Raw genomic sequence first — 12,605 nt, 5'->3', positions numbered from 1 at the left:
TTTCTTTTTCAGCCCCCTCCTTCCCTTACTCTTTGAGTTCAAAGGAGTCTGTGGCAGCGGGCACATTTCACAGGAGTTGTTGGTTAAGGGGTTGGGGGGGGGGAGTTGGCACTGATGGGACCAGAGGAGAAGAAGAAGGGGGAGAGGGAGGATAAGGCAAAGGAGAAGGGGGGAAAGGAGGAAAGAGAGGGAGAGGGAGAAGGAGGAGGACAGGGAGGAGAGGGAGAAAGAGAATGAAGAGAGGGAGAAGGAGAAGCCAAAGAGGGAGAAGAGAGAGAGGGAGAGGGAGGAAGAGGAGAAGGAGGAGGAGGGGAGGGAGACAGAGAAGGAAGAGAGGGAGAAGGAGAAGGAGGAGGCGAAGAGGGAGGAGAGAGAGGGAAAGGGAGAAGGAGGAGGAGGAGAAGGAGGAGAGAGATATGGAAAAGGAAGAGAGGACAAGGCAGAAGGAGGAGAGGGAGAGTGAGGAGGAGAGGGAGGAAAAGGAGAGGGGGAGGGAGAGGGAGGAGGAAGAGGAGGAGAAGGAGGAGCAGAGGGAGATGCAGAAGGAGAGGGAGGAGAAGTCAAAGGATAAGGAGAGGGAGAAGGGGGGGAATAAGGAGGAGGAGGAGGAGAGGGAGGAGGAGAGGGAGACGGAGAAGGAGGAGAGGGAGGAGCTGGAGGGGGCACCCGGGCTCCGCGCAGGGTCCCGCCGAGCCGGGCCGGGGGGCGGGCGAGCTGGCCGGGCTGCCGGGGGCGGCGGCCGGGCCCCGCCGCTGCGCTGGGCTCTTGCTGCCCTCTGCCGCCGGGCCCCGCCGCTTCCCAGCCGCCGCCGCCCCGCAGGGCCCCGCCCGGCCCCCCCGGCAGCGCGGGGCGGGGGCGAGAGGCGGGGGGTGGTGCTCGGCGCCCGGCGGGGGGGGCCCCGAGCGCTCCCGGCCCCCCCCGCCGGGCACCAGCCCCGACCCCCCCCGCGCAGCACGGCCGCCTCCCGGGGCCGCGGACTGGGGGCTCTGGCCCGGACACCCCCGCCGCGACCGGCACCGCCGCCATCGCCCCCTCCCCGCGGGGCCGCCGCGCCCCCCCGGCCGCTGGCTCTTCCGCGGGCGCCGGGGCCGGGGCCGTCCGGGGATGTTTGCGGGATGAGTAACATCCGCCGGCGGGGCGCAGCCGGCGCTGGGAGCGGGCGGCGGGCACCGGGAGGCTCGGCCCCTGCGCCCGCCTCCCCCAGCGGGGGGGGCGCCGGGAGGGGGGCGCGGCGGGGCCCGGGGCGCCCCGGGGCAGGCGGGGCCCGGCGGGCGAGCGGGGTCCGCCGGTGCCAGGGCGAGGGGCGGCGGATGCTGCGTGGCAGGGCGGGAGCAGCCGGGAGGCACGGGGCGGGGGGGGGCGGCCCGGGGCCCCCTCCGGAGCGGGGCTGGCAGCCAGCGCCGGGCCGAGCGGTGCCAGAAGCAGCTTGTTTTGGCCAGGAGGCGGCTTGGCTGAGCGCTGGGTGCGTGGGGCTGCTGAGGCCGGGGAACAGGACGGCTCTTGGAGAGCAGGTCCCAGCCACACGGGCCAGCGCTGCTTGGCTGCGGCTGAATCTGCCCCAGCACGGCCGGGAGTGGATCCCTAACCCCTGAGTCACCCACCGCGAAGGGGCTCGGGCACCGCCGGCACAAGCTGGCACAAAAAGGCCCAAGGGCACAACTCACCCCGAGCGCCTGGGATCCACCCAGCCGGATGCACATAGCTCTCCCCCTGGGATCCACCAAGCGGGATGCACGTGAGCACCTGGGATCCACCGAGCAGGATGCACTAGCTCGCCCCCTGAGATCCACCAAACAGGATGCACATGAGCACCTGGGATCCACCAAGCAGGATGCACATAGCTCTCCCCCTGAGATCCACCAAACAGGATGCACATGAGCACCTGGGATCCACCAAGCGGGATGCACGTAGCTCTCCCCCTGAGATCCACCAAGAGGGATGCACGTAGCTCTCCCCCTGGGATCCACCAAGCGGGATGCACGTAGCTCTCCCCAGCTCAGACTCGCGGGCTTGGTACAGCCTCAAGCCTCCAATGGGGAAAGCAAGGCACACAAGCTGTGGGGGGCACCTTACCCCCCACTAGACCCTGCCCCACCCCACCCCCCACTCCCCCCACCTCAGCTCCCGAGAGCAGCACCAGCCCAGCCCAGATCCTCCCAGTGCTCAGACCGGGGGACCTGAGGCAGTCCCTCGGAGGCAGCGGGGTCCGGCCTGGAGCTGGAGCAGCACGCCATGGTGTTCAGCCATGACTGAGGCTGGCGAAGGCAGGAGGGATTGCAGACATTGCAGCAGCAACTGGGCCTGCTTCTCTTTCCCCAGTGCCTTGCTGGTGGCCTCAGGGCCAGCATCCCCCATCCTTCCAGCGAGGGGCTGGGGCACAACACATGGGGCAGGGGCTGACAGCGGCTCGTAGCCCCTCGCTGCATCCAGGTTGCCCACAGCTTGGCATGTCAGGAGTTTGGTCAGGTCTCAGCCCCCGTCGGGCACAGGGACACAGCTGGGAAGAGGCAGGCAGCTCAGCCACCCGGGGAAGGAGCAGCCCAGCTCCCGTCGCAAGCCAGGCTGCCCTGCCCTTTGGAGCCGCACACACTGCAGCATTGTCGCCCAGCTGGTTTTTCCAGAGATGCATCCAAGGGGTGAAATCAGATCTCAGGGGAAAGGAGCAGGCACGTTCCTGGCTGTACAGAGGAGCTGTCGAGGCAATGCCAGGAACTGGGGCAGCTGCTGGGCACCGCAGCCCAGCCGGAGGAAAACCAAGCAGATGAGCTCTGGAACCTGGGCTGTGCCTCGCTGCCCCCCACTCCAGGAGCTGCTGCTCCTTTACAGACCTTTGTTTGCAGACCCCGCGGCAGAGATGCCCTGGCGCTTCCCACCAGCTTTGGTTTACACTATCAACCCTCCCTGGAGGGCTGGGACTGGGGGAAGGACCCTGCTGGGGACCAGGGAAGGGCTTGAGCGAGGAAAACTCAACGGAAAACAGAAAACCAGCGTGTGGCGAGGGAGTTGCCTCCACATAGGGAAGGTATTTTTGCTCAGGGCTTGTCTAGACTGGAGTCAGCCACGCTGCATAAGCACATTGACACCACGCAGCAAGCCCAGGGCACGCAGGGTGCCTGCTGCTGCCAGCCCAGACAGACCAGGCTGCGCTGACCGAGGGCAGGCAGGGGGGGTCTGGGGGCAGAGCCCACCCCAGGACTGGCCATCCCAGCCCCGAGGGACCAGGGTGACCATGGGAGCTCCTGTCCCGGAGAACCAGGACGTGCCCAGGTGGAGGGAGCTTACAAGCAGCCAAGACTCCAAGTGCAGCCAGCACTTTCGGTGCCACACTGGCAGCTCTGCCCACCACAGCAAACTTAAGGCAGGAGCCAGTGGTGGTGGCCCTCAGCGCCACTGGCAGAACTGGGATGTCCCCATCTTGACCCAGACCCTAGAACCAGGCAGGGCTGTTGCTGACACCACAGGCAACAACACAGTGGAGCCAACGCAGCCCCAGCTGACCCTTGAGCCCGGCCCTTCCAGGGCACCCCCAGGGTGCCCCCCCCCGTGCCCCCCCCATGGCCACTGCCCCCCCGCCACCTGTCCCCACACAGCCCTGCCCGCAGCGAGAGGGACGCCGGGCAGCTGTGCCAAGGCACTCGCACTGCCCTGCCTTCCCTCGGCTCGGGCTGCCAGAGCAGCCAAGGGAGCTGCAGGCACAAAACGTCATTTTTTCCGAGAGCTTCTCTCCGCCTTCCCTTCCCCCTCGCAGAGGCCAGCCACGGTGCTGGGGAACGCAAGAGGCTGCTGGGGTCAGGGCGAAGGCAGTGCCAGGATGGGACCCAGCTGGGAACGGGTCTCTGAGCCCTGCGCCAGTCACGGCTCTTCTCGCCTCTCACAGGGCTGGCCAGTCAAAGAACAACCCTCCCAAAGGTGGCTTCACAGGCAGTGGGAGCAGCCCTGGTCGAGCACAGCTTTCCCAGTGCAAACGGGAGAGGGGCTCGGCCGCCCTAACAGCTCCCCCACCCCCCCAGCAAACCTCCCAGCTAGCGAGGCACTTCAGACCCCTTTACTTGGAAAAGGAAACCCTAAACACTTAAGCCCATCCACTCTGAGGCCAGGAGCATCCACGGAGTAAGAGAACAGGCCTGACACAGACATTCTTTAAGGATGATCTAATTTAAAAAACACATTTTTATAAAAACACATCATAACGAAAATGCATGTAGTTTAAGAAGAGGCCCACAGTGCTCCAGCGCTGGAGTTAGCTGCGCGTCGGCAATGGGACTGCTCCGTGGCCCATTCCCCAGTTTCCCAGGGCATCTGGAGTCCCATGTCCAGCTCCACATCCCCATTTATTTTCCTTTACCACAGAAAGCTTCTCCCCTTCCCCCTACACCCCACACCCCCTTAAAGCATCAGCTGAAGCTGCAGGAGAGACAAAGGCATGAGCATCCCCCAAGCCGGGTGCAAAGCAGGCAGGGTGCAAGAAGCCCTTGCTTCCAGCACTGCGGCGTCGGGCACCACCAGAGCAAAGCCTGGCAGCCAGGATTGCTTTTAAAGGTAATCAGGGAACAGAGAAGAACTCTGGATCGTTTTAATCCTTTCCAGAAGAGTATTGCTAGCCCAGCAGCTGTCCTCCTCCCCCTGTGCTAGTGAGGATTTGTATTCATAAGGCTGGATAATTTGACAGGGATAACACACACCCAGCACAGGCAACCTCAGGCTTCCCAACGAGTTTACTCTTCGCTCGACACAGTTTGCCAGCCCGATAAATCCACCCCCACGTGCCACCCTCCCTTCACGCAGAGGGCTGGGACAGCAGCCTTGGAGCATGACTCAGACCCACAGGGGACCAAGAACCTCCCCTTCCCACAGGCAGGGTGCTGGGATCGCTGGGCACCAGCAAGCACAGAGGTACTGCAGGCACAGGGAGCCAGGAGCTGCGGTGCTGAGGGAGCAGAGATGGGCAGGATCATCCCGCAGGTACCTGCGGCAGCGAGAGGCACCGGAGCCATGGAGCCAACGGTTAATACAGAGCCAGGGTCCTTGTCCCCTGCGCCAGGAGCAGTGCGGAGCGCAGCGAGGGGCAGGTCTGCAGTCCGGTATGCGTGGCCCACGTGTGGCTCACGGGGCACCCCGGTAGCTGTAGTGATTGCGGTCGGGGTCGCTCATGGTGAGCGGCAGGCTGGGCTTGCGCTCTGGGTCCTTTTCATCGCACTGCCGTGGGGGACGGTGCTTGAAGAAGTCAGAGACGTAGCGGACCTGGAAAAGACCGACAGGGAAGACGGTTTGGGGACCCCTGTGGCAGGCTGAGCTGCTGCCAGCAGCGACCTGGCACAGCATCAGGTCACGCATGGGGCACTCACGATGAGGACGGCAATGAGAGCCCCTTGGAGCAGCCCCGCCAGCACATCACTCCAGTGGTGCTTGTAGTCGGACACCCTGGTGTAGCCCACGTAGATGGCAAAGGCGATGAGGAAGAACTGGATGGTGGGGCGCAGCAGCCGGGCCCACTTCCCCACCAGCCGGGCTTGCACATAGAGCTGGGCAAGGAAGGGGGGAGCAATCACCCAGTGCAGGGGGCACCAACCAGTCTGAAGACAAGGGTGCTCGGAGCACTGGTCCACCTGAGGGGACAGGACCTGGGGGGGGGTGGGCTCGCTGCCTTCCCACAGCATGGTGTGCCCACCGCATGGCACTTACCGCCAGGAACATCATGCAGTACATCCCAAAGGAGGAGTGCCCAGAATAGAAGGACAGTCTGCAGGGCAAAAGGGAAGGTCAGGCCATGACAGCGAGCCCCCAGTGCCCAGCTGGCCCCCCGCAAGCCCCCACGTACCCGGTGGGCTCTACCCTGCAGCAGGAGAGCATCAATATCCCTCTGGGGCTGCCACAGACCGTAGGAGCCCAGAAGGGATGTGTCCTGGGGCCCCACGGCTCACCTGGACTCGGTGACGTTCCTGCTCTCCCCCTGGCAAACATTCTCCAGCTGCACGTAGATGGAGCAGTTCACCTTGGACCAGTCAGGATTGCAGACGGCCAGGAAGTTTGGCCTGAGACGGCCGATCATGTACTTGGCCAGGTCAGTCAGGGACTGGCTGATGGCCCCCCCAAAGAGGAAGGTCCCCACCACCTTGTAGAGGGCGGCCAGGTAGTTGTTGAACTCTGACTTGGAGTAGAGGCGCTCTGTGTAGACCAGGTATGCCTCCCCCGATGAGATCTGCAAACGCCAAAGGGTGAGGGGCTACTGAGCAGCTCCCCAGCACCGGGATGCTCGGGGGTCTGTGGCACAGGAGACCCTGGCACCTGCCAGCCACAGGAGCTCATAGGGCTTCTCTCAACCCCCCTGCAAGGAACCAGCCCCATAGGATGTGGGTCTCACCACCCCAGAGGGAGCTCCTGACTCCCAGCAGGGCAGGGTTCGACCCCAGGGTCCTGTTGCCCTGCCAGCACCCTGGGGGTGGGCTGTGGCAGGACCCCTGCGTACAATGTGCCAGGATGTCCCTGCCCCAGAGGGAAGGGGATGGCGCTTCCTTACAATGACAACAGTGCAGGTGATGGTGACACCAGCCATGAGGCCATGGGTGATGGTGTCTGCCTTGTAGGGGTAGCGGATGGAATCATCGTTGCAGTAGAAGCCACGCTTGTACGGGGAGTTCACCAGCGTCAGGATGACGAAGGGCAGAGACGCTGCAAGGCAGAGAGAAGGTGAGGACTGGGGACACCCACCCGCAGGCTCCACACAGGCACCCAGCACCGCGCAGTCTCCCCATCCCTCCTCCTTGGGTCTCTGCTTCCCGATGCTGGGGAGGGACCCCCTCGGGGGACGCAGCCCCGAGCCACCTGCACCCCCAGGGCAGGAGGACTTGCACCCGCCAGCGCACTGGCCCCACTGCTGATAGGGCCCTATCGGGGCTCACAGCTGCCTGCGGCGCCCCGATACCACACGAGAGGGCTGCGACCGACCGGGCACCCGCCGAGCCCCCACGGCTGCCCCACTCCTCCCCAGGCACAGCAGCCCTGGGGCCTGATCTTGCACCCTCTCCTCACACTCCCCAGGGTCTTTCGGGCTAGAAGGATGGAGCTCATTAAAATTAATGAGCACGGGCATCTCACAAACCTGTTTTACAGCAGGGAAGGGCCCTAGGTCCCAGCAGGACCCTCACACTGGCTCCAGGAGAGGCAGTGCCTGGTGATGCTGGTGGGCGATCCAGCCCAGGTGGACCCCAGCCTCACCCTCCCGCAGCCGGTGCGCCTGCCAGCCCCTTGTCCCCCCTGGCTCCTGGCAGGGCTCTGGAGAGATGCTGCAGCTGCCTGGTCCAGGCCAGCCCCAGAGGCTTTTCCACCCCAGCTCTGGCCACAAGCATCTCGGAGCTCACCCCTGGATGGGATCACCCCCGAGACCAAAAGGGCTTTTTGGTGGGGGGTCTCTGCCCCGTGCAGCAGCCATGGAGCCCCCCTGCTGAAAGAGGACCCCCAGCCCCTGCAGCCGCCCAGCCCCTGCCCAAGGAAGAAGCCAGGGCAGGGTCTAGTCCGAAGGACGGGGGGCACCGGCCCCGGGGTGCTCCCCGCGGGGCGGGAGGGGGAGTCCGAAAGCGCGGTGCTCCCAAGGCCCACGGTCCACCTTAAGCCCGGGCTCCTCTCCCGGTTCCGCCTTTCCCGGCGGTTTCCGCCCCCCCCCCCCCTCCCAGTTCCACCGTCTCCCGGGAACACGCACCTTTGTCCCCCCCCGCCCCCTCCCCGGGCCGCAGCCGGGGGGTCCCGCCGCTCCTGCGCCCACCGAGCGAGCGGGGAAGACGATAATAAAACGGGGGGGTGTTGCCCCCCTGCCCCCCCCCTCCCCCCGGGCGGAGGCAGCAGCAGCCAGAAGCGCTGCCGGGGGGCTGGGAACAAGCCCCCCGCCCTTCCCCAGCCGCCCCCCACCCCCCCCGGTCGCCCGGCGCAGGGCGTCTGCAGCCGCCTCCCTGTGCACCTAAAACGTTAATTTGCAGCTCAAATTAGACACCCTTTTTTTTTTTTTTCCGGGATAATTTCATCTTTCAAAAAAGCTCCCCCTAAAAATAAAAGGCACCGGACCACGAGGGACCCAAACCCACCGGGAGCCCGCCCCGGCCCACCGGTGCCCGGAGCCCACGCCAGCAGCTCCCGGCCGGGAGGTGCAGCCCCAAATTACGACCTAGGCCTTTATTTTTAGTCCGTCTTAATTAGGTGCTTGTCCGCGTCAGTTTTGGAAACTGGCGTCTCCCTGCCCCGGGGGCGGGGGGGGGGCACGGGAAAGGCCCCCCCCCCCCCGCCCGAGGCCGCGGAGCCCCCCCCCGGACCCTCTCGGGCGGGCGGGGGGCAGCCAGGGCGGCGGCAGAAGGAAAGTCCCGACCGGCGGGGGGGGGCCCGGCCCGGGACCGACGGCAGTCCCCGCCCCCCCCCCCCGGGGAGGCCAACGCACCCGCCCCGAGGCCCCCCGGCTCCCGCTCGGCAACGCGCCGGGCGCGACCCCAGCACAGCCCCCCCCCCCCCCCCCCCGCCCGCACGTCCCCACGCCTCACATCCCCCCTCCGGGGGAACCGGGACCCCCGACAGGACCTGGTAGCTCCGGAGCGGGAGCCCGGCCCCGAGGGCGAAGCAGCCCCGGTGGGGTCCCCGCGGGGGCCCGGGGCAGGGGCGAGCAGGTGCCTCTCGGGCCGGCCCCGCAGCACCGGCAACGGGTGGACCCCGGAGCCCCGGTACCTGCCGCGGAGCCGGCCCCGGCACACGGCACAGCCCCACCGGGGGTCGGGGGCCGCTCCGGAGCCGCCCGGGCCGGAGGCTCCGCGGCCGCGTCGGTACCGAGCCCTCACCGACCGCCAAGCAGAGCACGTCGAGCACCACGAAGACCTTCCTGCGCTCCATCCCGCTGCCGGTGGCGGCCCCGCGGCCCGGCCCCGCGGCTCACATGGCCCGGAACGGCGCGGGCCCGGCCGGGAGGTAAAGTCCGGGCGGACGGGACGGGGCGGGGCGGGACGGGGCGGCTCCGGCAGCCGGTGCCCCCGCCCGCGGGCGGGGCGGGAGCGGGCCGGGGGCGGGCCGGGGGCCGGGGCAGGTGTGGGGCGCGGCGGGGGGCAGCGGGTCCCCGGAGCCCCCCCGGCCCCGGCCGTTGCCCTGGGCCCTGCTCCGGATCCCCGCTCCGCCTGGCCGGGCTCCCCGCGCCGGCTTGGCTCCCCCCCGTCGATGCCGCAAGGGGGAGAGGGAGAGAGGAGCATGGCTGCTGTGCCCTGCCACCGGGGGCTGCTTCCCCCCCCAAAAAAAGGGCAAAAAGCAGAACCCCAGAGTGGGAGAGTACGGCCACAGCCGTGCGCTGGCTGCAGCGGCTGCTCGGTGCTGCGCAGATACGGGGCTGACTCGGTGCCGGTGCCCGGTGTTGGGGTCACCGGGGGTTCCCCGGGAGCCCTGGCACACGGCGGGGAGCAGTAGTGTGTTCCCTGGTCTCAGGCGCTGCCGGAGGAGGACAGGCCCCGGTGGTGCCCGCTGAGGCTGAGGACCTGCTGAGCCGGTGGCACCCAGAGCAGGGACGGGAGCGAAGGGTCGAGCACGGGGCCCTGCAGCAGGTCGGTGGGAACGGGGCCGACCGCAGCCCAGCTCCTTGCTCCAGGCCCGACTCTTGGTCAGGAGTGGAAGGAAATAAATATAAATAATACAGAAACCACCCAAATGATGGTTACTGGGCTGGTTTATTGAAGTGCAGCATGAGCAGCTGGTGGAAAACGTCAAGGCTGTTGTGGGAAGCCAGTGGAGCTGGAATCACTCTCAGGATGCCCTGGGATTTAAGGAGAGGGACAGAGCCACGTGCCGGCTTTCCTCTGCTCCGATCCGCCCCGATCTGCCCTGGTGCCTCCTGCCCTCGCTGCCACGGGGCCTGGGCACTGCTGCTGGGGCAGGATTTGCCCCCACGTGCTGCCTGCAGGCCCCGAATCTTGGTGGTGGGTGGGTGAAAGCCCCGAGGCTGGGGTGCTGGGGGGATGCTGGAGGTTGGCCAGCACCTGCAGGATGCCCAGACCAGCACCCATGGGATGCCCAAACTGGTACCTGTGGTATGCCCAGACCAGCACCCGTGGGATGCCCAGACCGTCGAGGATGGGATGCAGGGTTTACCACCATCTCTCCCACCGCTGATCAATCTCCCCTTCCCATCACTGCAGCCCTTGGCTGTGCTGAGCCACCCTCGCAGCTGGCACAGAAGCACTCCAGGCTGGGCCATCGTGGGGGCACAGATGTGGCATGTGGGGCTCAGCAGGGACAGGATAGAGCCCGGTGGGGACACACTGACCCACGCTGTGGGCGTGCGGCTCTGCGCTGGAGCAGGGCAGAGGGGTGTGAGCTGAGGCAGTGCCACCTCGCAGAGCAGGTGCCAGGCAGGACTTTGCCCCACATGGTGCTGGGGCTGTCTGACGGTGCCAGGCAGGGCCCAGCCCAGGCGGACCCTCGGGCTGGTGCTCGGGGGTGTCGTGGGGATGGGGAAGCTGCCCCTGCGCTCGGCTCAGCCCACGGTTCACCCAGCCTGCATGGTGCTGGGCAGGGGGCTCAGCCTGCACGGTGCTGGGTGGGGGCCTTGGCCCATGGTTCGTCCAGCCTGTGTGGTGCTGGGAGGGGGGCTTAGCCTGTGTGGTGCTGGGAGGGGGGCTTAGCCTCCCTGGCTCGATGTAAGGCCCCGGGTGACAAAGGGCCTTGCAGGGCTGTGTGGGGCCAGTGATGGGGGGTCATGGGGGGTCCTGGGCGCATTCGGGCCCTGTTAGGTTTCCTCTCTTCACTTGGGCTTTCCGTGGAGTCCTGCGGGACACTGGTCCCGGCCCCTCCCAGCCCCAGGGTGAGCGCTGGGACCCCCCCCGGGGCTCTGCTGATGCTCCACTCCCCGGGGGGGGACAACGGGACCCCCTCCCCGCGGCCGCTGTTCTGGCCCGTCTCTGCTGCACGAAGGCTGGGGGGAGGGAGGCAGCGGGGGGGGGGGGGGGGGGGCCGATCCCCCTCCCCGGGTGGCCGCAGCTGCAGGGGGCTGAGATCCGGCACCCCTGAGCGCTGGGATCCCGTGGCGCAGGGGGGGGTGGGGGGTGGGGGTGGGGAGCGGGTCCCTGGCGCGGGGCTGCGGCCCCCTCTGCCGTCGATGCGCCGCGGCTGCAGCGGCCCCGGGGCCGGGGGGGGGGGCGGGGGGAGGGGGGCGAGCCGGAGGGCCGTCGGGGGGCGAGGGGTTGGCCCTGCTGGTTTTACACCCCTCGACGGCAGCCCCACGGGCGGCCAAGCCACAGGGCCAGCGGGCAGGGAGCATCGCGCCGGGCGAAGAGCCCCGTTGTGGGGACAGCGCAGTCACACGGGGCCCAAAATAGCATTTGAAAGGATGCGAAGAGCCGAGGGACAGCAATCCCACCCGGGGGCTTCGAGCGCACCCACCCTTCCCTCGCTCCTCAGGGCCTCGCAGGACGCAGGAATCCGCTGCCGTCCCTTGTCCCTCACCCGCTGTTGGACCTGGCTGCCACATGGCTGGAGCCCCACGTGGCGGCAGCTGATGGCCACCCTCTCCTGAGGATGCCGGAGCCAAGCCCGGCCCCGCTCCAGGCCCAGCAGCCAGAGGACTCATCCTGCTCCCACCCGCACCACAGCACCGCAGCCAGACCCTCTGCCCGCTCCCGGCTGAGCGGGGCCTCCGCAGTGCGGCCAAGCTGCTAGGAGAAGCGCGGAGCTCCCGGAGGGGTGGGTTGTCCCTTTCCTGCTGCTTTTCCTGGTGGCGTTTTCCAGCTGGGAGCAAGGGAGATGGGAGCCCCCGTCCCCCCCCAAGGCCGTGGGACAGAAGGCAAGAGCCGGAGAACAGAATTTACGGAGCATCTGACAAAACAGAGGGGCTTTGTGGTGAGGAACGAGCCTTCTCATGGAAACACGCAGCGCAGTTGCAGCAGGAACGTTGCTCTCGCCTCCAGGATGTTATTTCTGGCTGCAGCCAGTGAGACATGGAGTGCCCCCCCCCCCCCAGTCACCACCGGCTCTCTGGAGGCTGCCAGGGTTTCAGAGGACTTGGGGCACCTGTGGGAGCGATGAAGGTGGTGTGGGAGGGAAAATGCAGCCAAAGAAGCTGGGCATCCTCCCAGGTGGTGATGGCAGCCCCGGTGGGCACGGGAAGGCGGGCAGGGGCCAGGAGGGACCAAACCGGCCCCAGACCCCTGGGTCAGGAGGTGCAGCCCCAGGCGCGGCTCACACAGTTTCGGGCCATGGGGAACACCAGCACGGCTCTGGCAGGAGGCAGGAGCTTGTCATGATCCCGGGATGAAGCTCCTCATCGAGCAGAAGCAGCAGCAGGTCAGGTTCAGCTCCTGCACCAGGCTCTCAGCACCATTCCGACAGGCACACGTAGCACCTGAGGTGGGAGGACACAATCCTGCAGGGGTGCAGGGTCAGCATCCGGCTCAGCACCTCCTTAAGGATGAACCCCAGGCTGGCGTCAGCCACACACCCTGCCCTGGACGTCCTCCCTCTCGGGGACCACGAATGCTCCTGGGCATCGCGCCCCTGCCCCCCGCTAGTGATGCAGAAGGCTCACTGGGGGGGACAGAGTCAGACAGGAGGGGCGAGGACCCCTTTCCTTGCTTCTCCAAAACCAAGACAGGCTT

At 67.1% G+C, this 12,605-nt stretch overlaps 1 protein-coding gene across 2 annotated transcripts; it reads right to left on the bottom strand.

Annotated features, from left to right (window-relative positions):
- Window positions 1-4,136: 4,136 nt before the first annotated feature.
- On the bottom strand, window positions 4,137-8,965 carry PLPP2 (phospholipid phosphatase 2). 2 transcript variants are annotated; one of them, XM_037384576.1, is made up of 6 exons: window positions 8,814-8,965; window positions 6,518-6,669; window positions 5,922-6,199; window positions 5,683-5,740; window positions 5,346-5,522; window positions 4,137-5,241 (listed from the first exon to the last, which is right to left on the bottom strand). In XM_037384576.1, exons 1-6 carry the CDS (start codon window positions 8,863-8,865, stop codon window positions 5,104-5,106), a joined length of 855 nt encoding a protein of 284 aa, XP_037240473.1. In that variant the 5' UTR covers window positions 8,866-8,965; the 3' UTR covers window positions 4,137-5,103. The 2 variants fall into 2 exon arrangements, with proteins under 2 accessions (XP_037240473.1, XP_037240474.1); XM_037384577.1 differs by having other exon boundaries at window positions 5,113-5,278.
- Between the last annotated feature and the right edge of the window lie 3,640 nt (window positions 8,966-12,605).

Source organism: Falco rusticolus, chromosome 4, assembly GCF_015220075.1.
Source record: "Falco rusticolus isolate bFalRus1 chromosome 4, bFalRus1.pri, whole genome shotgun sequence".
Classification (NCBI taxonomy): Eukaryota; Metazoa; Chordata; class Aves; order Falconiformes; family Falconidae; genus Falco; species Falco rusticolus.
The sequence above is the reverse complement of the archived record's forward strand: the minus strand, read 5'-3'. Positions and strand labels throughout refer to the sequence as shown.

Excerpts from the sequence above, each read along its gene's own strand:
- PLPP2 (XM_037384576.1), bottom strand. The coding sequence starts at position 8,865 with ATGGAGCGCAGGAAGGTCTTCGTGGTGCTCGACGTGCTCTGCTTGGCG. Across the intron at positions 6,200-6,517 it reads TCACCTGCACTGTTGTCATT|ATCTCATCGGGGGAGGCATA; the intron begins GTAAGGAAGCGC and ends TGGCGTTTGCAG. Across the intron at positions 5,741-5,921 it reads AGGAACGTCACCGAGTCCAG|ACTGTCCTTCTATTCTGGGC; the intron begins GTGAGCCGTGGG and ends TTTGCCCTGCAG.